Source organism: Sapajus apella, unplaced genomic scaffold (genome assembly GCF_009761245.1).
Source record: "Sapajus apella isolate SASKATOON/1434 unplaced genomic scaffold, GSC_monkey_1.0 scaffold64, whole genome shotgun sequence".
In the NCBI taxonomy this organism is placed as follows: Eukaryota; Metazoa; Chordata; class Mammalia; order Primates; family Cebidae; genus Sapajus; species Sapajus apella.
Genome location: NW_022437004.1, coordinates 10,965,714 through 10,989,673, shown reverse-complemented (window position 1 = coordinate 10,989,673; position 23,960 = coordinate 10,965,714). Strand labels below are relative to the sequence as shown.

The window sequence follows — 23,960 nt, the reverse complement described above, 5'->3', positions numbered from 1 at the left end:
TACATTCAGAATGACAATACAGGAATGTGCATATACATTTGGTTAATAGTGGCTAAAACCTAGTTCTGTTATTATATACATAGCTAACATGTGGTAAGAACTTACTGTGTGCACCATTCTAAACATCCTTTGCGTTTTCTTATTTAATCATCAGAACTATCCTGTGGGGTCAGTACTATTACCAGTCATTTTACAGGAGAGAGCTAGAGAGTTTAAAAAAACAGAAAAAATAGTGGAGCTAAGATAGAAACCCAAATTTAACCTCAAACACTATGCATATTGCTTAGTGAATACTTAACAAATGGAAAGTTGTAAGATTTAGGACTATCAGAGATTCTTTCCTTCATACATTTTTAATCAGCTGCAGTGAGTTACTCAATGTGCATGAAGGGAAAATTGGCCTTTGTACAGAGCTGGTAAAATTGGGGAAAAACGTACGATAAGTTACTTGGAAAAGTAGACCAACCTAGGGGCTCAGAAACCTGTGTCTGGGCAAAGAATGGAAGTACATTAAAAAAATTATTAGGTAAATGTAAGTCTTTGACCAGGACTGATTACCATAGGTTTCTAAAATTTTTAAACTCTAAGGTTGATTGTATTTCAAGTGTGAACCTAGGATGCAAAATAAAGCTGCATTCTCTCCTCTTCTGTTCCATACCTAGCAGGAGATGGGTCATATCAGTTCTGGGCTTATTCAAGAAAAAAGGTAGATTTGTGAATTTCTAATATATTAATTAAATCACTATGCACTATGACTAATGAGAGACATAGAAAAGGGTAGGTTAATTGGCTGAGAATGGGGTTTTTAAACAAGAGACTGTTAAGCAAATAAACGGAAAAGCATAGTTCTCCAATGACCAGCATTTGTTAGATTGTTACCTGGGTAAGGCAACAAATACTGATCAAAAGCACTAATCAATAGATATTTCTGTTTTTCTGTTAGCTTTGAATATTTATTGAGGAAAAATTGGCAGTACAATACAATGTTATATTGAAATCAAAGTGTTTATGCCTAATTATGAAATGGGAAAAACATGTTTATTATTATTATTATTTGTTTATTTGATGCATTGGAAAGGAGGAGATAACTTATAGAGAACTCAGAATAAGACATTAAGGAAAATTTCAACATAATTTAAATAAGACAAAACTTAATTTATCATCCTAAGCATATAAGTACCAAATGTCAGCAACATGTGTATGATTTTAATGCCTCAGAATTATAGTAAATAATTACCAGTATTGAATACGAAAATTTCATTTATGACTTCACATGCAAAGTGCAAAGGAAGCTTAATGGTACACTATGTTTGGATAATTACTGTTGTGGTGTAAAACAAAATCACATGTTAAGAAAGAAAACATGTTGGTCAAGTAGCTTCCTGCAATTGGAATTCAGGCTCTTGAATAATAGTGGAGCTCCAATGTTTTAGGCCTAAGATTCAGTGATTTTATTTGTGATGTGAAGGCCTGTGATTGTAATCAATACAGGCTTCTCTTTTTTGGCCTCAGTGGTAAGACAAAAAAAACTCTCTTTAGATGTATAATTCTAGTTTGTATGTTTCAGCATTCCATTACTTCACAGAATAGTGTTAATAGACCAAGCAGTGACAATACATAACTCTTGTTTGATTTCATTTGTAGTTGGCCATGGATCATATTCTATCATTTCTTAAACTAACCAAAATTAGTACAGTTATTTTTTTTTTCTAATTTTGTTTTTCTGCTTCTAGAATAACTGGTACAATTTTATTGTGTTACTGAAAATGATTGGTAAAGCCTAAGGCCAAATTCTTTGATGAGAGAAAAATCTCTCTTTGTAAGTAATATACCCTGTATCCGAAAGGGTTAATGGGCTTCTTAAAGTGCTCAGTTTATCCAGAGAGGGGACCCTGTGACCTGTTGGAACCTGGCTTTGGCCATTTCTTAGGAAGAATGCAATTTAGAACTCTCCTGTATTATCTGCCAGCTGCTTAGTTATTGATGATATTGACTTTTAGTTTTTAAAAGTCTTGCTTTGGAAAATTATTTTTAACAGCTCTGAACCACTCATGTCTTGTATTTTTATTTTATATCGCTTTTCATTTGGGATATTATTAAGTCAAATCCTTGGTAACCATTTTCCACAATCCAATTTATTTTTACCCAAGATCCATTGAATTCAACTCACTGCCTTTTTGCAAAAGGTTAACCCAATATTTCATGTTATGTTATGCTTTCTACTTATGCTATGTGAAAGAAAAGTAGCTGTGATAAGTAGCCAATAAATTACATTCAGAATGTTTATTTTCAAAAGTTATATTACTATGCTGACATAGATAAACATGATCATTTATCACAATATGGATTATGGAAATAAAAACTAAAATGCGGCCATCTTTCTTACATGTTACTTGGTTTTTTTTGCTTTAAATGTTGGAATAACTACTTTTTAAAAATTGTACCTTTTTATTATTTCTCAATTTGAATTAATGTATGAGATTAGTAATGATTGAAAGCTGAATAGATAAGTAAACATTGTATTCTGGAATAAGAAAATGTTTTCACTTTTTTCTATAAGCATGAGATTACCTGCATTTTCTAATATTGGCTTTTTAAAGTAGGTTGCTTTAGTATTATTTCATCATAAGCAATAAACCATTTAAAAATACAGCTTTCAGATGTAGGTGATGGGGAGGAAGGCAGCAAATCACACTGCCATGTGTGTTCCTATGCAACAATTTTGCATGTTCTTCACATGTACCCCAAAATGTAAAATGCAATAAAATAAATAAATGGGAAAAAAAAAAAGAGCTAAACACAGAAAAAAAAAATAAAAAAAATAAAAATACAGCTTTATTATGTATTTTTCTTCTAAAAGACACAGATATCTAAGATTGATAGACTGAAAAAATATGATTTCTATAATATTTAGGAGTTACTAAAATAACCTTGTTACATTTATATTGAGATAATAAAGGAAGTTTTACTGGTATTTATTAGAGTGAATAAAATATATGGCTAAATTGACTGAATGTAGAATTTAATAGGGTTTTATTTTGGGTAACAGTTTTATTCATATAGAGTTCACAAATCAATAATTTGCCAATGTAAAGTATAGAATTCAAAGTGTTTTTTAGTGTATTCAGTTATGCCAATATAACCATAATCAGGTTTCTTCACTCCAGAAGAAATCACATATCCTTTTTGTAGCAGCGTCTCATTTCTCCCTAATACTTTAGCCTGAGAAACCACTAAGATAGTTTTTATCTCTATAGATTTGCTTATTCTGGATGTTTTATATAAATGGTATAATACAATATGTCGTATTTTGTAGCTGGCATCTTTCATTTAGCATAATGTTTACAATATTCATCATATTGTTTTTGAATTTTCTCAATTTCTGTCTGTTATTGGTATTTAATTCCATTCCATTGTGAGAGGAGAACTATTTTGTATGATTTAATATTTTAAAGTTAATGGAGGCTTTTCTTTCATCTAGTATATGATATATCCTAGAGAAGATTCCATAGATAACTGAGAAGAATTTGTATTTCTTTTAGAGTATTCTATGGATATGTTAAGTCTTGTTGATTTATAGTATTGTTCAAGTGTTCTGTTTCCTTTTTGGTCTTCTGCCTAGTTGTTCTATCCATTATTTAATGTGAGGTATTGAAATTTTTAGTATTGTTTAAATATCTGTTTCCCCTTCAAATTTGTTTGTATTTTGGGCCTTGTTGTTAGGCACATATATGTTTAAAATTATTATATTTTCCTCGTAGATCGAACCTTTATCATAGTAAGATGTTCCTCACTTCTAGTAACCTTTGTTTTTTTTTTTAAGTGTTTTCTGATGTTAGTATGGGCACTGCAGCTTTTATGTCACTCCTATTTGCATGATATGCCATTTTCCAACTTTTACTTTCAACATATTTGTGGTGTTGAATTAAAGGTGTGCCTCCTAAAGACAGCACATAGTTGCATCTTGCTTTTTATCGTCTGTCAATATACATTTATACTGTCTATTAGAATTTCATAATTACCTATACTTTACTGTTAGCCTTTGTTTTTTCATGTGAATAGGAAGTTATGGTTACTTACTTGCTGCCTGAAGAACTTCCTTTAGTTTTATTTTTTCATTTTTTTAATTGATTGATTGATTTTGGGAGGTTAAGGTGGGAGGATTGCTTGAGCCTGGAAGGCGGAGGTTGCAGTGAACTGAGATTGCACCACTGCACTCCAGCCTGGGTAACAACATGAGAGAAACTCTGTCTGAAAATAAATAAAAATAAGTTTAAACATATTTCTATATATTTACACATTGTTTATGCTGTCCTTAGAGCATCCTGGCTTTAAATCCTCGAACACAAACTCATGCAGCTCTGCGTTCCACTTCGGCCAAGAAATTAGACAAGAAACATTGGAAAAGAAATCCTGATAAGAACTGCTTTGTAAGTACACTGATACACTATTTCATGCTGAAAATTATCTCACTCCACACATTTAAGACAAGATTTTGCATATACTTAGAAATACAATTAGGTACTAAAGTACAGCTGTGAATTTAAAAATATTTTAAATATTTGAATAAATTTGAAAGGGTATTTTTAATTACACTGCTTTAAAAAATCTGCTGAAATACAAATTATATACAGGTTGAGTAACCTAAATCTGAAAATCCAAAATACCCAAATCTGAAACACTTCTGATGTCAAGCATTTCAGATAAGGAATGCATAATCTGTAAATTTAGTTTGGTGCCAAAATTTCTTTTCTCAAAATCTTTAAAATTTGTCTTAAAATTGTTGCATATAATGATGCAATGATACAGAAGGGTTTTCATATTGAAGATATAGTCTAAATAAAGAAAGTTATAGGTATACTGGTATCTGCAGACTTTAAAAATATACTCTCACAGAATATATGAACATTAGATGTTTAATATGAACATCTAATTTTTGCAGGTGAGGTGCAGGAACAAAAAAGCATTTTTCTGAGATTAGTGCTAGAACCTTATTTAACTGTTTCTAGAAAGTGATTATAGAGCTGAAACTGTGAGACTATAGATGGGATATAAGTACAACCTTAAAGGCAATATTAGAAATTCTGACTTAGGGTTATATACATTTTTAAATTTTGAAAGAAACACATTTTTACCTGATTTCCCAAAATTAATTTCCCCCAAATCAATATTCCCAAATTAATGAGTGAGATGGTAATATTAGCTTAACATTAGCTCTATTGAAACTTCATATATACTTTCTTATAGAATGCATGATTTTAGTTTATTTTATCTACTTCTTTCCTTCTTGTATTATTAACTTTTTGAGGATGGAGATTGAAGGTATGTGCTCATGTGTGCTTGTATTTATCTTCTTTTTAAATTTTTCTATCACCAGCCACTGGGCAAAGCTTTTGAATGAAAAAAGAAAATAGAAATAGAGAAACAATATTACATGAAAATATCCCATAGCCACGTAGTAACAGACCTGGATTTTGGATTCAGTTTTTCTTGCTCTAGTTTTTGGAGCTTTGCTTCTTACCATGATGCTTCTAGTAGAGGTTTCTAAAAGGAAACCAATGTGATTTAGGTTGTTCAAGGAATAGGCCAATTATAAGGCATAACCCTGTATATATGAACAGGTGAAGAACACTAAAAAGCAAAAAAAGAGTCATGTAATTTTTACACTTAGAAAGTCCTTAAAAACTATTGAGCCTAAATCTGTGATTTTTAAAAGTCTGAGAACTGTGATCAAGAGATACTATGTGACTTCCCTAACGTCTTGCATTTATAAGTTTTCAAACTACTGATGGTCAGGATTTTATTTTGAAATGGAGGATTTCTTTATTATGATTGCTGTTGTTGTTATTTTATGGAAATTAGCATTTTTATCTCATAATATGATCCTATAAATTGAGTTTATTTTATCATTTTAAAAATAATGACCAAGGTGTAGTGAGGTCAGCTTTCTCTTTCAAATATATATTGACACAAATATTTAGAAAAGCAATTTGACAATATATTTGACAATATTCATTTATACCTGTGATAGTTTGTTAGGGATGCTGTAACAAGATACCACAGACTAGGTGCCTTAAACAACAGAGACTTATTTTCTCACAGTTCTGGAGGCTAGGAGTCCCAGATCAAGGCGATTTATTCTGAGACCTCTCTCCTTGGCTTGCAGATGGCATCTTCTGAGTTTTCACTTGGGGTGTGCTTGTGTGCAAATAAGGACATCGGCTATATTGGATTAGGACATATCTTAATAACCTCATTTAAATTACTTACCTCATTAAAGACTCTCTCTCCAAATATAGGCTGCATTTTGAGATAGTGAGGGTTAGGACTTCAAGATATGATTTTTTTGGGAGCTGTAGTTCAATTCATAACAATACTTTTAAATTATCAAACACTTATACCAGTAATATATTTTCTAATAACATATTTGAAGAAAAGAATTAGGAATGTAGGTAAAGAATTAAGTACAAAGAGGATTATCGTAGGCATTATTTATTTGATGGAGACAAGTGTAGGGGAAATCCCACTGAATTCCAACCAGTGGGTCATGGTTAAGCAAATTAGAGTAAATTAATTTGGTGATATATTGTGCAGTCATTAAATATTTTTGAAATAATTAATAATCTAGATAAATACTACATGGAAAAAGCATTTAACAATACTCTATTCAATAGTGATTGTATATACTTACACATAACCATACCTTTATATGTATATCTACAAAGAACAAAAGAAAATATACTGAAATCTTAATAGTGATTGTATTTTTTTCTTGGCACTTTTGCATATTTCAGGTCTTCTATAATAAGTATTAGTAGAAAAATAAAATGAAAACTTTAGATCTATGTTAAAATGGTAATCTCAATTTTTAAGATCAAATTTACTGTACTGATGTGTATTCGTTTGAAGACTCTTTGTGTGACATTCACGGATTTTGCAGAGCAGTGAGATTTATTCCCAAAAGGGAAATAGGAAGCTAGAGTTGAAAGTTATCCTCAGTGTGATTAAATAATGCTGCTCCTTTCCCTTTTGTTACTATCCTCTTTGTGCTAGCATGAAGAATTGAATGTAAGTATCACCAAAAGATATGGTTTGTTTTCAATTCATAAAGACCCAAGTAGGATGCCAGACTTTTATACTCACTGGCTAGACAGTAACCAGTAACTGATGATAAGAAAAAGTTTTCTTCTTACCTCACTGACATCTCCTTCTTGTTTTTCTTCACTTTTTTGGTATTTCTCCTCTCACCCGTATAATACAGTTCCCAGAGCTCAAACTCTCTTTCTTTCTTCTAAAATAGTCACTACATTGGTTATCTCATTATCTCCTTACTTTTAATACCATCTTAACATTGAAGATCCCTTTGTATTTCTAGCCTGCATTACTGTCTCTGAGTCTATAACCAAATGCCTTTTGAACATCTCCACTTAGTTGTCTAATATGCATTTGAAATTTAACATGTTTAAAATCCAAATTATGATCTTGCCTCCAAAACATGTTTTTCCTGTAGTCTTCTCTATCCATCCTTTTACTTAGAGCAAAATATTAAAGGCTTCAGTTTCTTTATTTCTCTCACTTCTCACAACTAATTAGAAGGTTGTTTTTTGTATGTTTTCAAATATATCCAAATATGACTATATCTCACCACCTCCACCAGTGTCCACCTTTCGAAGCTACCACTTCATCTCTTATCTACCTTATTTTAATAACCTTGCAATAAGTCTCCAAATAGTCCTTGCCCAATAGAGTCTATTCTTAATGCATATGAGGAATCCTTTTAAAATTGTAATCAGAATCTTTCAGTATTTTTCCAGTTCACTGGATACAGTTTTTGTTTTTGCTCATTTTTTCCACAACTGTTATGTCAGTAAGGCCTTCTCTGGCCACCCTTTTACAAATTCTAATTTGCTCTTCCAGCCTATCTTTTCTTAGATTTCCATGCTTAGTTTTTCTTCACAGTATTTGTTATTAATATACTCTTATTTTTTACTCATAGTTTGTTGATTATTTATCTTTTCCCACTAGAATGTAAGGTCTGGTAGAGCAGGAACTTATGTGTTTGGTTCCTTAGCTGTGTCCCAGTTTCTAGAACAGTGCCTGACAAATAATTGGTGCACACTAAATGTCTGTTGAATGCATGCATACATGAATGAATAGGATTCTTTTTTTACCCATTCTTTGCATGCTGTACATAAGGATTAAACATTTTCACATATAGTGCTTGACAGTCCCTAGAGTACCTTTGCATATTGCATTTGATTTTTACTGTGAGGCGTGTGGACAACTTTGGTTTCCTAATTTTACTGATGAGATTATGTAGGTTGAGGGTTCCAGCCAGACCTAAAATCCTGGTCATCTGGATGTAGTGTGTTCTTTCTAGTATATCAATTCACCTCCTTAGTAAAGAAAAGATTATGAGAAAATAGGTAACATAAAAGTTAAGAAAAATACAGATTGTAATTGATGTCACATTCCTGACCAGTAATCTCACATTATTTCTGAAGAAAACTAAAGTTTTACGTTTTCAGCCAGCTCTCTGACTGTATTTGGATAAAGGCTTTAATTTTGCTTGAATTTCTGTTTTGCTTTGGCTTTACAATGTTCTGTTATTTTTTGATTCCAATAATTACTGACGTCATTCTTTGAATGTCTTATCAGTTGGGTTCTTTGAAGTCACAACTATGTTTTTTCTTTTCTGTTTGTTATTTGAGAAGCACGTTTTGCTAACAAACCATTTGTTTTGCCATTTGGATATATTCTGAATTACCTGATTTTTCGTGTGAGCTAAGTGAATCATATCCATGAAAACATAAACATTTATTTTTAGAATTAGACATTTATTTTTAAACAGTAAATAAAATGAAACATTTATTTTTAGAATTGGACATTATTATCTGAACAATTATATATATAATCAGAGCAATTAAGTATATTATATATATACATTTATTTTTAGAACTGGATATTACAATGTATAAATATATATAAGATATAAATGTGTATATATGCATATTTATTTTTAGAATTAGACATAATCTGAACAATTATATATAATATATAATTATAATTATATAATTATGTCTTATAATCTATAATTATGTCTAATTATAATGTCTAATATATGCTATATATAATTGTTCAGATTATAATGTCTATATATGATATATATAATTGTTCAGATTATAATGTCTAATTGTAAAAATAAATGTTTATGTTTTCGTGGGTGTGATTCACTTAGTTTATGTGAAAAATCAGGTAACTGATTTTATATACTATAAACATACATAGTATAAACATATATACTATATGTTTCTTATGTTTACTTGTACAAAACAGAGTTATAATTGAACCCAACAATTAGAGAAGTTTTTCTTGAGGCATTGTATAGCCCTCTCTCACTATCTGCGTTCTTCCTTCCTTATTTCTATTTCTTCAGTGCTTGAAGCATCCATATTTCAGGCACTGTATTGAAGGCTACTCAGAGATGAATAAAATCTAGAAAAATAAGTAGTCTAAAATTGTTTATTAAAATAGATACAAATTTGGTTTAGTAAGTAAATTATAGGCTTCTTAGAAAATAAACATCTGTTTGACCTGTAAAAGTGCTTTAAGAATGGCAGTTCTGAAATTATTGCCCAGGAATGTCTTTACTTGGCAGTTTAATACTATTCTAGTACTAATTGGAAATTCTGACTTCAGTGGGGGATTTAAACTGGCAAATATGTTTATACTGGTTAATGAATCACGAAGCAGTTATTTTCAGTATATTTTAAGCAGGTGTTCCATAACTGCTGTTTATTTTTGCCATTTTTGAAAATGTTGAACTATCCTAATTACATAAATATTTTGCACTCATTTTCCATGAGCAATTTTTGAAGACCAGGAAATAGTACCAATCAGAAAACTTATGCTGGGCGAAAATTAAAAGGAAAGGCAGTTAAAGACAGCCAATTAGCCAATTATTAGACATGTTTTTAAGAATTTTACCAAATTTTCTAAATGCGTGATGCAAAGGGTGCTCACCAAAAAAAAAAAAAAAATGAGAATAAGCTATAACGCATATTAAGAATTCGCTACCTGCAGTTTTATTTCTAAATGCTTTTAAGCCTCAAAAGCATCCCGTATGGTAGGTATTAGGTTTTGTCATCCATTCATAGATGAGGGAACTGAGGCACATGGAAGCATAAGAAACGTATTCATGGTTCCACAACTAAATTGTGGTACTAGAGACTGAACCCATGCAATTACCAGAGAGCTCTTTTAGTATAGTACATATATTATTTAGTAGCTCTTTTCATAAAGAAATGAAAAGTTCATTGACTTATTTTCCTTGTAGACAGTAAAAATAACTAAATAATATATGGGTTTTGATACATTTTTTTCCTTGCATGAGCTTCACAACCTCAGTCACTAGTTTTTTTCACATTTATTGTCTGTGCCACTTATTACATTGGAGTTGGTGTGACATAGTGCTTGCCAAGAAGTTCTCACATTGTTTTGAAGAAGGCTGAAATACTAGTAAATAATAATAATACTCTTTCAAAGTAAGAACAATGAAGGCATTGTAATGATCAGTTCGAGTTGGTCATATTTGCCTTTTGGTGAATCAGTCTAGCTTTCAGTGTGGAAGATGTATTTAATGAAAAGACGGGAGGTGAGGTGTCTGGGACTGGTTTAGAAAGTTGGCAGACAAATGATGAAGACCAGGCAGGAGGATAAGCTTGAACTTATTTTAGGAGATAGAACACATATGACTTGGGAGTTGATTTTATATGTATTTTTAATTGTTTATAGTATAAATTGAGGGTACATACTAAATTCACTTTTGGATTATTTGGGGTCCTTGTGCCTGTGGGTCATTGCAAAAGCTGTAGATTAGTAAAGGGTCTGGAATGGAGATTAAGAATTTGGGGAGAAATGCCAGATGTAGGTGATGAGGGGATGGAGGCAGCAAACCACGTTGCCATGTGTGTACCTGTGCAACAATCCTACATGATCTGCACATGTACCCCAGGACCTAAAGTACAATATAAAAAAAGAGAATTTTTGAATCATCAACATATACATAAGTAATTAAAAGCCTAGGGGAAGAATTACCCAGGAAGAATGTGTAGAGTGGGAAGAGGGTGCTGGTTAGACCTTTGGGATTAGGGCAGAAATTAGGGTGAGGCAAGTGAGGCACTGGCCTGAGGTACAAAAGGGGCTAACAAAAGACTCAGCAGTCAAGAGAAATGATAATAATAATAATAAATATATATATATATATATATATACACACATATATATATATGCACATACCTTTTTTTTTTTGCCTAAGGCTCCAATGTGGCTCAGCATGGCACTGAACATAGCATGGAAACGGCAGGCAGAGATGAGAATTTAGCTATTAAACACTATGAGAGGTGAGATAAGAACTGCAAGAGAATAGTAGGGGACTTCCAAGAAGGAAGGATAAATTAATGTGTTTTTCTAATAATGTATTATTTCTTATGTTCCAAATATGGTTAATTTTTATACTTGTGGAAATTACTTAAGGTTTTCCTTGTCTGCTAGCACTGTTTTTCCTTCTTAAGTTTGCATGACTATAAAGAGATGAAATCCACTTAGTTAATACAACTAGCACTCAATCTCATTCACTCTTTCATGGATAGCCAGCTACTGGGCTCTGTTAAATTTGATGGAGAGTATATGTCCCACTATTGACATATCAAATACACAATATGAATTTTTAATTTTAAGCTCCAAAGTAAATAAACTTTTTATTTGATACTTAGTAAGAAAGCAATACCTGTTCTACCCTTGCGTCTTTTTACATGATATTCAAAAATACTTTCTTAAGCATGAGCTTGCTTTCTTCTTGACAATATTTTCTTCCAAAAATAGATGATTGTTGAGAGTTTCTGAAATTAAAAAATAACAAAAATAGATTCTTTGCAACTAAATACCTCTTTCAGTATTTGAAAAATGAAATGTTTGTGCAGTGAATACAGATATCCAACTAGAAACTCAGGTATGCAGGTAATGTGACCTGTTTTATTTTTTTGTAACTGTACTTAATTGTCTTGTGAGTATCTGTGAGAATGGAAATGTGTGTATCACTTGTAGGATTCTTTTTTCCCTGCGTGTATCCCTTGCCCCCTATTTCTCTGGCTGATATCTAAGTTTTATGAGGGTTGGTGGCAAGTGTGGGCTGTGAGGTAAGCCCAGCTGATTTTTCATGCCATCTTCCCACTGTTTACTGTCAAGGAGACTTTGGAGTCATCCTTCATTTTCATTCATTAGATCCCTTTCTGTCCCTCGCTTCTCTACTACTTTGAAGCTATTCTTGAAAAGATAACGGTCATTCTGATGTTCCACTCAACACTGGGGCTCAGGGAAGTTCATGGTTCAATCTACTCTCCTAGGATTTCATTTGTCAGTGAGTCACAGATTCTCCATCTTTCATTTCCCCACATCTGCTATTTGTCAGCCCTCTGAGAGTAGCCTAAGGAACTGGGCATTGATCCTCTTTCTCTAAGAAATACCAATATCTCTGGGCCCTGCCCTTTCCTTTTGGTCCTCATTATGTCTCTCCATCCTTTAAATATTTTATAAGCTGGGTGGGAAGGATGGGAGTGGAGGAAAAAAAATTACTTTTATCTTATCACCCATTTTTTCCTAAATCCACTTTCATTCACTGAAATCCTTCCAATTTTTCTGAAAACCTGACTTCTAAAACTCTGGGCCCAATAGAAACACCCTTTGTTTCTCTGCTTTCTGCAGTCACATTCTTTCATTAAAGAAATGAAAACCCAGTGGGCTCTCTGCCTAATGCATATAAATTTCTAGGAGGAATGGGAAGGGATGGTAGTAAAACTACAACCACCCCATGAAGACTGATTTTGAATTTGAATTTATCGGGAATATGATCACCTCCTGTCCTCCATCCAGCAAGTTCTCAAAAGGCTGGTGGGGTGGGAAGAGATGGCAGGGTAAGTGTCTAATTGGGATGGGAAACATTGTAGAAAGGTAGGCGAGGGCAGGCACTGCCAGAGGAACCCCACTTTGGGAAGGTGGGAAAGTACTTTCATGATCCTAAAACTGAGTGCCAACTTAAATTTAGTGCCACGGCACCTTACTTACCTCACCCTGTTGTTGGTCCAGAGGGCTTCCACTGTCCTTGATGTACCAGACAGCCTCAGGACCCAGTAATGTTTCCGCAGGTGTTTAAACTTCAGTAGCAACTGCAAAACCACAGTAGGGACCCAAATGGATTTGGATGTCACAGGTCGAGTCAGAATTACTTGCTGGCTAACTGTGTGGGATTTCCTGGTCATTCCATTAACTTCTGAATTTCACTACCAATCATGATGCATTACTGAGTGTTTTGGAACACTTGATGTGGTATTTTACTGATAATATTACTAAATCTATTATTATTTTCCTGTCCCCAAATTAATTTAACTCAATTGACAGACATTTGAATAAAGAGATCAGTTTCCTTTGACATCTTGATTTGAGAAAAACTCTGTATGCAACTAATTCTGAAAGTAAATGATGTGAACAGAAATAGCATACATATCTGTTAAAATAGTTGTCCTGTGGCATTTTTTTGAGAACATTGCAATGAATTAGAAAAATAAAAGTTTATTTTGAACTAAGAATATTAAGTGATTGTTACTGGGCAATAGCTTCCTTATTACTAACAAATATTAGATATTATTACTGCTTAAATTTAATAATTAATTTTGCATATGTGTGTGCTAGGAAAATTGAAAAAAAAACAGTTTAAAGAAAATGCAAGCTTAAAATTTCAGCAGAGGGAAAAAATTAGAGAAGGAAAAATATACTGTGAAATACGACTACCCAGAAATCCCTTCAGAGAATAAAGCTTTAAGTAGAACAGGGATGCTGAATCTAAATCTTACCTTGTGGTCATATATACATATTGTAGACCCTGTAATTTTTGAATTCGAGGTGGAGTCTTTCATTGTATGAATTGTGACATTTATCGAGTATTTATTTTAAAATAATAACAGGCTGCTATATACAAAGGCATTTTGGGTAGCAATTTTAGAGTCTAGTTATAGATTTCAAGATGAGAGCAGTAGAAAATTTCAGTTATGCCTCTCTTGATGACTACATTCTCTCCATAGTTTTAATGCCCATGTATGTATTTATTAACAGCTGAATAAATATCTCCATCCAATCTCTCATCTGTATCTGGACGCTTCTTAAGATAGTTCCACCTGGATATTATATTGGTTTCACAACATTACTCTATCAAAAACTGAATTATTCACGCCCATTCCTACCCGGCTTTTCTTTTGTTATGTTGGTAGCAAATATAATCACTTTGTCATCCAAACAAGGAAACTCAGGGCCATTCTTGACCGTAAAAATGCTATTATCAACAACTCTGTATTATAACTAACATAGAATAAAAGAACACTCAATTAAACGTATAACATACATTCATTTAATATTTTTATGCCATTTGATTTTTGTTTCTGCATGGAACCATGAATCAGTATGGCATTGTGGAACTTGCTGTATTTATCATATTTGATCAATTCTATGATGCATATTTTATCAGAGTTTCACATCTCTGAAATTAAAATTAATCTTATTCTGCTAAGAAAATATTGTATCCATTTAATTAGCAGTATTTTTTGTTGTTAGTATTTAAAAATGACATATCTTAACAATCTCTGTTGTCTTTGGAGCTATAAAATAAAGCATGTATGGAGAGAAGGCAGAAAATATTTTGACTAAAGAAAATGTTCTCCATTTGTTATTAATGTTGTTGGTAGATATGATGACTTTTCATAGCACTGGAAATACATGAAAAGGCAGCCCATTGAAAATAAAAAGATAGGTATATGGGCTATGGTCCCTAGTAACTGCAAGATTGCAGTTCAACTTAGTTTAGGATATTTTTCTCTTGCTGTTTCCAGAATAAAAAGTAATTCCTCTGAGAATCTGAATCACATCATTTTTAAGGATTCTCAAATATATTATTTTTCTCTCCCAAATTAATTTAACTCAAAATTGGTAGACATTTGTATAGAAAGATCAGTTTGCTTATGGAATCTTGATTTGAGGAAAACTGTATGCATCAAGTTCTACAAGTAAATTATGTAAACATAAGTGACATAAATGTTTATGATCTGTAAAATATTTGTAATTCTCTTTCCTTATGAATTTATGATATATTTATTGTACACAAAGCATTTTTGAGTATCTGATATAAATGCCTAATTTAGATTACATGATTCAGTTTCTCACATATTCTTTCTATTTCTATGCTGAGAAGCAAATACATTTACTTATTTTTTCTGAGATTCTACGATTTAGGGAGTGCATCTAACAAAGGATTCAGCTGTGTGACACAGTGCCATGCTCTGTAACAGTAACTCAAATAAGGTGATAATGGTAATGATGAAGACCGTGAGGATGGTAGACAGTGAGCCAGGCTGTTTATAATAACTAAATTAGTTGGTCAGCAACTCTCTGAAGCAAATATTATTTCATGAATTTACTCCTTACATTCCCTTTTCTGCTTTATTTTTCTTCATAGAACATATTGCCATCTAGCATACTATTTTTCATATTTTACTTTTTTGCTTTAGTTATTTTCTCCCCATGACGATGTAAGGTCTATGAAGACCTGTATTGTTCACAACTGTATCCTCAGCTCCAGGAATAGTGCCAGACATGTAGTAAGTATGCAATGAATAACAATTAACTGAATGGAATATTTACTGAGTTCTCAGTATATGTTAAACACTGTTTTGGTGTGAGAATACAACTGTGTACTTTACTCTTCTGGAACTTATGTTCTGGTGGATGAGAATTATTACTGTTATTTTGCTAACTATTATGATTATTATACTCCTTTTATTAATGGAAAATATGAAGCTTGGAGAAAATAAGTGAATTGTTCAATCTACACATAAGTGAAAATGTATTTTGATTTTCTTCTGAATATTTTATATAATAATTTTTATCTATTAATATCCACCTAGATTTCTGTAGGAATACAAAGTATACCCTGAAACAGCAAGTAAAATATGAAGTTGTTGATTAATTTCCATTGTGTATATATGAAGTATGAACTCTGAAGATCATCTCCTGAATACTTTGGGGCATTAATTCAATTGCTGGAAATTAATTACCTTCCAGAGTAATAAACCCACTTAAATAATTTATTGCATCACACTTTTCAGTATTTCTGTAACACCACTTTCACTTGAGAAATTATTTCACTTTAAAACATATAGCATAAATATTTGAATCTAAATTGTATATATTTGTCAATTACTAAATATTAATGGAAGATCTAATGTGTGCCAGCCACATGGTAGAGACAAAACTGTTGTTGCCCAGAAAACTTAGTCATTTGCACAAGTGTTAAACTCATTTCACAGTCATGTTTTGTCAGTAATGCTTTACATGGGAGTTACAGCTGAAGTACCATAGCCTGGTCTCAGGATTCAAAGTTGGCCTCCCCGAGGAAGCAGAATTTAAGTTGAAAATAAAGATGAAGGAAGGAAGGAAAAAGAGGAATTTCATGAGAGTAGAAAACTTGTGTCTGAAAGTCCTAAGATTGAGGAGCATATTAATTGAATGTAAAGTATTGAGTTTCGGTACTGCATAGCTGAAGTCTGGAGCAAGACTGGAACATGAAGGGAAGTACCAAGAGATGATGCTGAGGACCTCTCCACAGAGTAGTGACAATCATGATGATGATAAATATTTTTTTTTCTCAAAAAGTTCTACAGTCTGGCTATTTCATTGAGAAATGCATATTATATGTTAAGAAGGAGCACTGTTTGTTTGTGATATGCTGTAATTTAGAGTTTTGATATATATTAGGATCTGTCTTTAATGAGTTGTCCTAGTGCTTCGTTACACACATAGACGAGTATTGTCACAGATTTATTCTCCAGGCAGAAATATGTAATAAAATGGTAATTGACTAAAAAGAAGAGAAGCGTTAACTCTTAATTTCCTGAGGCTGTTACAAAAATGCTTTACTTTAATTATTTATTTCAGACTGATTGCAACTTTCTCCATATCCATGTGACACATAAATTAAACTCGTTTGTAATTGTCAGCCATCAGCTTTGTTACTTTTATTTTGTTCTTGCTGGTTTGAAATTTTAATAATGGTTAAGCAGGGTGCTCTTTATTTTTTTTTTTAACAACTTCATTATTTATAGAGTATAGTTATCTACTCAGGGTTTAAATTGAACTGGAAAAAATATTTTCCCTCAGTAAGGTGTATTTCAGTTAGCTTTATTTGCAAAAGAAAGAAGACTTTCCCTTTAAAACTTCTTTATCTTTGAGGTTGGATTTTTATGAGGGAAGATGGTAGAACCCTATAGAGCTCAGCTATCTGTAGAGAGGTTCTTAAGAGAGTAAGCTCTGGAGATAAACTGCTTAGCTCCAATTATTGGTTTTGCCATTTAGTAGAGTATGACTTTGAGTAAATTTCCAATGCTATTACTGTCTCCATTTCCTCATCTCTAAATGAAGATAATAATATCTATCTGACAGAGTAAATGAGTTAATGTGCATACTATTCTTAATATCGTGGCTGACATATATATATTACCTTCTATAAGTGTTATCATCAGCATTTATGAGCTGGATGCTCTGAGGTTTCTGTTACTGCATATGGAAGCCCATCATGATAATGGATAGAGAAGAACAATGAATATGGAAAAACCATGGAGAAGTACTGAGCAGCAAGATACTGAGGAAGGTAATGGAAGACAGAATGTTACCTTTATTGCCCAGAAATTTCCTAGTAGCATGTTTCTTCAGAGAGAGACAGAGACAGAGAAAAGAAAGAGAGAAACAGCCATCAAATTTTTCTGAGCACTGCCCTATGTGTGCATAGTTGGAATGGATTCTTTTTCTGTGATATTTTTATTATTATTATTTTTGCTATATTGCTCCCTTCTCCAAAAAACTTCAAGGCCTCAACATGATGCCATGGTCTCAGACCGTTTTTATCATAGGCTAGAGGTTTGTACTGTAGTGGGGAATTCCACTCTGGCCAAAGCTCTCTTGTGTGAGCTCCTGCAGGGCTACTAACTGCTAACCTGAAATGTGTTCCCTGTCGTAGAATGGCCTAAGAGTGAAATATTTATTCTCTATGTCAGACAAGGAAATTTCTCTTGGAAGAAGTTGTTTTTATAGATGACGTATTAGACCAAGAATATTGAGAACTGATCCAACAGATCTGGAACCAAATAGATTGAATTTGTTTACATAGAAATTCTTTGCATAATCATAAATATTAAACTGGAATTGTATGATGTATTATAGGTCAATATGGCATATAATAAAGCAGATGTGTGTTAAGACTATTTCTATAAAAACAAAATATGTATATTTTAAAATATATTAATGAAGCATATTACTATATTTGCAAATAAAAAGTATCTTTGCATATGGGAAAATACAGTGCTATCAACAAAAGAAATCAGTAAGATTGTATTTAGAGCCTAATGGTATATTTTACCTTTGCAAAACATTTATTTGGTGTTCATAGCAAATAAATGTGTGAGTTTTGCTGTTTTCCGAATGGGTATACAATGGCAGCTGTCTTTCTAATCGTTCCCCTATTCAAACACTAATCGGTGGAACCTACGTAGCATGCTAGATGCCTGAATAGGTAGACAATGGCAGCAGCGTTTTTAATCACAGTCCTATTCATTCACTAAACGGAGTGATGATTAAGGGACATTAGAGGGAGCACTTTGACATCTGATCCTTTGAACTGACGTCTGTGCAGGCTGCTCTCCACAGAGCTCACTTGGCCAAACTGATTTCCTTAAATAAAGTGCCGTGATTTCCAATGTAGGAAATATTACATTAGAGCCTATTGAAATGATTAGGAATTGAGGAGCTTTTCTTTCGGTGGGAATGTGGTGTATCCTGTATACTCACAAAACTGAGATCATTAATATTGCATTTATTACTTTGAATATCAGGGACCATAGAGAAATAGCATGAAAAACATCTTCCTGCTGTCATGCACTTAAAATGAATATGAACAAAAATGTGGAACTCTGCTGTCATAGCTCTCCATTATTGAAGTTTATGAATTTTGAAATATTTGGATTTTTATATAACCTTATAAAGATCAACGCACCCTAACTGCATTTTATATTTTTGTTTTTGTTAAGCCAGGGTATTTTTATTTTAATGTTACCTATCTTGAAGTTGCTTTAATTACAAAAAAAAAGTTTATTGCACCCTATTTGGATGATCTTGCTTTGATTTAGTAGTTGTTACTGAGATAGAATGGAATATTTTCTTTTAAATTTCTAATATCTATTTAGATTTTGCTAACCTTTTCCCCAGAATATTTCATGTGATTTATCCTAAAAATGTTAATATGTATTCAACATTTGCAAATTGAATCAGTAGGTAAAATTCCAACATCAATATTTGAATATGTAGCTCCAAATATCAATAACTGTATATACTACATATATGTGTAATGTATGTATGGGAAGAGAAAGCTTTTCCTTTAACCTCTTATGTACAGTGGCTGGGACATGTGAATTAAATGGACAAAAGACAGATTAACAGGAGAAAATGCATACACGTTTTATTTGATGTTCATATTTTAGCTTATATGTGCACAAGGCCTTCACATGAAAGAAATGAAGACTGAAAGAAGCATTTAAACTCAGGGGCTTACATACCATTTTAATAAAGGGAGATAAATCGTGCAGAAGGGATAACACAAGGGAAAAGGGGTTTGGGATTCTAGGGGTGATAAATTGTGGGAAGATAAATATATGAGGGATACTAATGGAAGATAAGGTGTATTTTAGTAAGGTTTGTTTGTGCAAATCCATCTTGGTGCCAACTTTCTGTATCCAGTGATAAGGGTTGTTCTCCTCCTAGTATGGGAGAAGGGAGGGGAACACCTTCACAAAAGGAAATTTATGTCTGCTTTTAGGCAGATAGGGGGAGAGCAAAGAGCAAGAGCTCTTTCTGCAGTTTGCTGTTTCTTAAGTGCTTTCAGCTCAAAATAGTCCTTATGCCAAGATGACATATTTTGGGGTGATATATTCTGATCCTCTCATGTACGGCCTCTCAGGATTGTTTTCTTTGTTTATTATGTTTCTTATTTATACGATTCTTTCCTACAAGATATGGATATTTATGATACATTCTGGATAAATCTGACTGTGGTGTATACTTCCAAAGGTACCTGCCTCGCAAATCTGCAAGTTTACTGGTACAGACCCTTGAAGCTTTCTTTGTACCACCTTAACTCTGGCCCTGATTCTGTCCACTTGAATCTGATTGAGAGAACTGACTGAGGCTGGGGAAATCAGATTCTCTCCTAAATATGTAGGACAAGAAATCTTTTTTCATTCGGGGTTGTTTGAGCAGAAAAAGGGTGAAAGCTTGTTGCTGCAGGGTGGCCACTTTCCACTTGCGATTTGTATTGAAAATCAAAAAAGTCCAGGCTGAGGAGAGAGAAGATAGAGGCAGTCATAGAGAAGCTGCCTGGGTTTCTCATGGCTTTACGTAGGGAGAGTTTTGCAATGTTGTGTTTTGTGAGATACTCTTATATAGACTCCTTATTGGCTTAAACTATGTAAAGCAGGTTTGAGATACAGGCAACAAAAAAATCCTAAGGAGCACAGTGCTATATGTCAAGTTTTAACGACCTAGAAAGAGGTGTTTCATTTTTATGGAATACATTAAAATTATGATTAAGTTGTGTGAGGCAACAGGGTATAATATAATCAGCCCTGGCTCACAGACAGAGGCCCAGACTGATATAATCTCTACATTTACTAATTTGACCTTGGGTGTGATTCTTTACCTTAACTAGCTACCTCTAGTTTCCTTTCACTGTTAAATAGAAATATTGACAATTATGGCAATCTAACTACATTATTTTGAGAGTTAAATGAACTAAGGAATTTAAAAAGGGCATAATACAAAGCTTAGCACATGGCAAATGCTCACTAAGTACAGTAGCACTTTTTATTATTAATATTTTAGTTTTACCTAAATATTGGGAATGACTTCTTGTTCAGATGATTAAGCATTTAGCGTGGATTTCTTTGAATAATATTTTATCTTTTGGTAATAAATTACAGATATTAGTTGACATCTTTTGTGATAGTTCTTGTTATCAGGCATATGTGTGAGAATGCTTCCTTTATGGCCTACTCTGGCCCCATTTGTCAAGGTATTTAATACAGGAAACTCCATGTCCATTCTGACAACTTTTACACTTGTCCTCTTCTTCAATTATTTTCTTCAAAGTTTCATAGTTTTCATGATATAAATAGTTTACTTCCTTGAATAACTTTATTCTTAAGTATATTTTTGTAGCTACCGTAAATGGGATTGTTTTCCTGATTTTTTTTGGATGACTTATTGTTAATGTGTAGATATGTTACTGAATTTTCTATGTTGATTTTGTATCTTATAAAGTTACAGAATTTGTTTATTAGTTTGAACTAATTTTTGGTGTAGGCTTTTGGGTTTTCTAAACATAAGACCATGTCATCTGCAGACAGACAACAATTTAATCTTTTTCTTTATGTTTGGGTGCCTTTTATTTCTTTCTCTTGCCTAATTGCTCTGGCTAAGACTTTCAGTACTGTGTTAAAGAGAAATTGTAAAAGTTGGTATCCTTGTCTTGTTCCTCATCTTAGAGGAAAAGCTTTCACCTCTTTACCATTGAGTATGATGTTAACTGTGAGCTTGTGATACATAGCTTTTATTGTGTTGATGTACATTTTTTCTACACCTAATTTTTAAAGTGTTTTTATAATGAAAGGACATTCGGCTTGTCAGATTTTTTTTCTCCATCAATTGAGATGTTCCTATGGTTTTTGTCCTTTTTTCTGTTAATGTGGTATATCACACTTATTCATTTGTGTATGTTGAACCATCCTTGCATCCTGGTGGTAAATAACACTTTATGGTGAATGATCCTTTTAATGTGCTGTTGAGTTTGGTTTGCTAGTGTTTTGTTGAGTAGTTAGTTTTGCTTTTTCATATACCTAAAGGCTTCTATAATTCAAATCTTCCCTTCATTTCAAAGCAGTTTTCTTCTAGTGTCAACAGTGGCATAACTCACAATTATTCATGTGGTTCTTCTTTTTTGAAGGACATAGGACAGAAGATGTAGAGGAGTTTTCACTGCAGACTGAACAGTTGGTTATAAGAACTGAGGTCTAGAGTTAGGACAGAGTATAGAACTATGTGAGCTCTTAATACCAATGTCAGACTGACAGAAGCATTAATTTGTTTAATAAATTTATTGTGTTTATGTCTGAGATAAGGAGGTTCTCCAAACTGACACTCTGTTGCCCAGGTCTAATGAAAATATTGAACTCTAGTATTCTCCTATCTGATGTCTCTGCCTCTCCCCTCGTCATAAGATGTTAAAAAATGCTCAACTGTATTGTTATTTTGAAAACTAAAATAGATTATGTTTTCCATATCTTTCTGTCTCACTCAGAATAAAACCTGGTCCTTATATAGCCTACAGGCCCCTGTGTCATCTGCTGCTTGTCTTCCCAGTCTTGTAGTCACTGGCTTGTGGCTTCCTTAATTTTTCATGAACACATCCTGCAGCCTTCTGCCTCAAGGCATTTGCACTAACTTTTCTTTATGCTTGTGTTATATACATAGTGCACTTCCTTTCTTTCATCATATGCTAGCTCATCAGTGTGAATTTTCCTAACATGCAACATCATATGTCACATGTCCCATCCAGCACTCCGTATTACTCCTAACCACATTTTATACATTACTCCTGACTACATTTTATTTTCTCTACAGAATTTATTATCATCTCTATCTTTACTGTTTTGCTTAATGCCTCTTTCCATCTCTAGGGTTCAAGTTTCCTAAGAGCAGTAGCTCAATCCATTTTGTTCACAACTCTAACTTCAGGGCCTAGAGCAATACCTAATACTTCATGGCTACTTAAATGAATGAAACATGGATTCCAGAGACTAAACTATGCTGCTATCTCAAATATAATCAATTATATAAAAAATACAGACAGAATATAAAATTGATGTTCACATTTCAAGTTTGGTTTTTCAAATTCATTTGCTTCTTAGAACACATCTGTCATTTACAGAAGGCCTGTTAAGAAGCTCTACTGTGGAAGCCATACTTAGCCACCACATGTGTAATTACTGTGGGAGTCCTCCTGTGGCATCTCTCAACTGAACCAAAAGTCTTCCACTTCAAAGACTATGGCAAGGTGGTTAGGAGAATGAATGGAAAATAAAGGTTTATTTTAGATCTACTTTTGGAATTAGTTTCTGAGGATTTATCCCAATGCTAAGTAAGGAAGCTTTCTGTCTGTGGCCATGTAACTGCATGCATTTCAATTTTTTCTATTATCAGATCAGAGAAAAGCTCACAGTGTAGTAAACTCTTCTTGTATCAAATATAATTGAGTTACTAGAGGTTAGGAGTTGTATCATAGTCTTCTTTGCTATGTGTATCTAATCACTTATAGCTCAATAGTTTAATGAATAATTAAAAAATAGAAGTTGTCTTGTACATATTAATTTCAAGTGTATGCCAGTGTTGATATTTTCAATATTTTAGGTACTTGTTTGTGTTAGCCTTCTTTTAAAAACCTAGGGTTTTAGGTGGAGACATTTAGGGCATGGTTCTATCAGAATAGCTGTTGCTCAAAGCCTTCTTGGTCTGCCCATACAGTTCTGCCAATTATGTATTCATAGTATAATTGGCACATAATTGTTATTGATCTTTATGCTCATTTGAGACCTACCTCTTATACTGTTAAACACACACATTTACTGTTATTTTTAGAAAAATGTACTACCTATATGTTGTGAGAAGAATGGAACTATGTGGTTAATCAGAGACTGAAGGAGGATGGCTTGAAGGAACAGAACAAGATGGAATAAGAAAATATAGATGGAAAGTCTATG

The 23,960-nt window shown here is 32.9% G+C and overlaps 1 protein-coding gene across 5 annotated transcripts in view; it reads left to right on the top strand.

Annotated features, from left to right (window-relative positions):
* DPYD (dihydropyrimidine dehydrogenase) overlaps nucleotides 1-23,960 on the top strand; it is an 851,840-nt gene that overhangs the window by 38,224 nt on the left and 789,656 nt on the right. For 4 of the 5 annotated variants that reach the window (XM_032248001.1, XM_032248005.1, XM_032248003.1 and 1 more), the window contains exon 2: nucleotides 4,320-4,430. The exons of the other annotated variant lie outside the window; for it this stretch is intronic. In XM_032248001.1, the coding sequence (XP_032103892.1) occupies nucleotides 4,320-4,430 (111 nt within the window). The remainder of the gene's footprint in view (nucleotides 1-4,319; nucleotides 4,431-23,960) is intronic. 5 annotated transcript variants of the gene reach the window in all.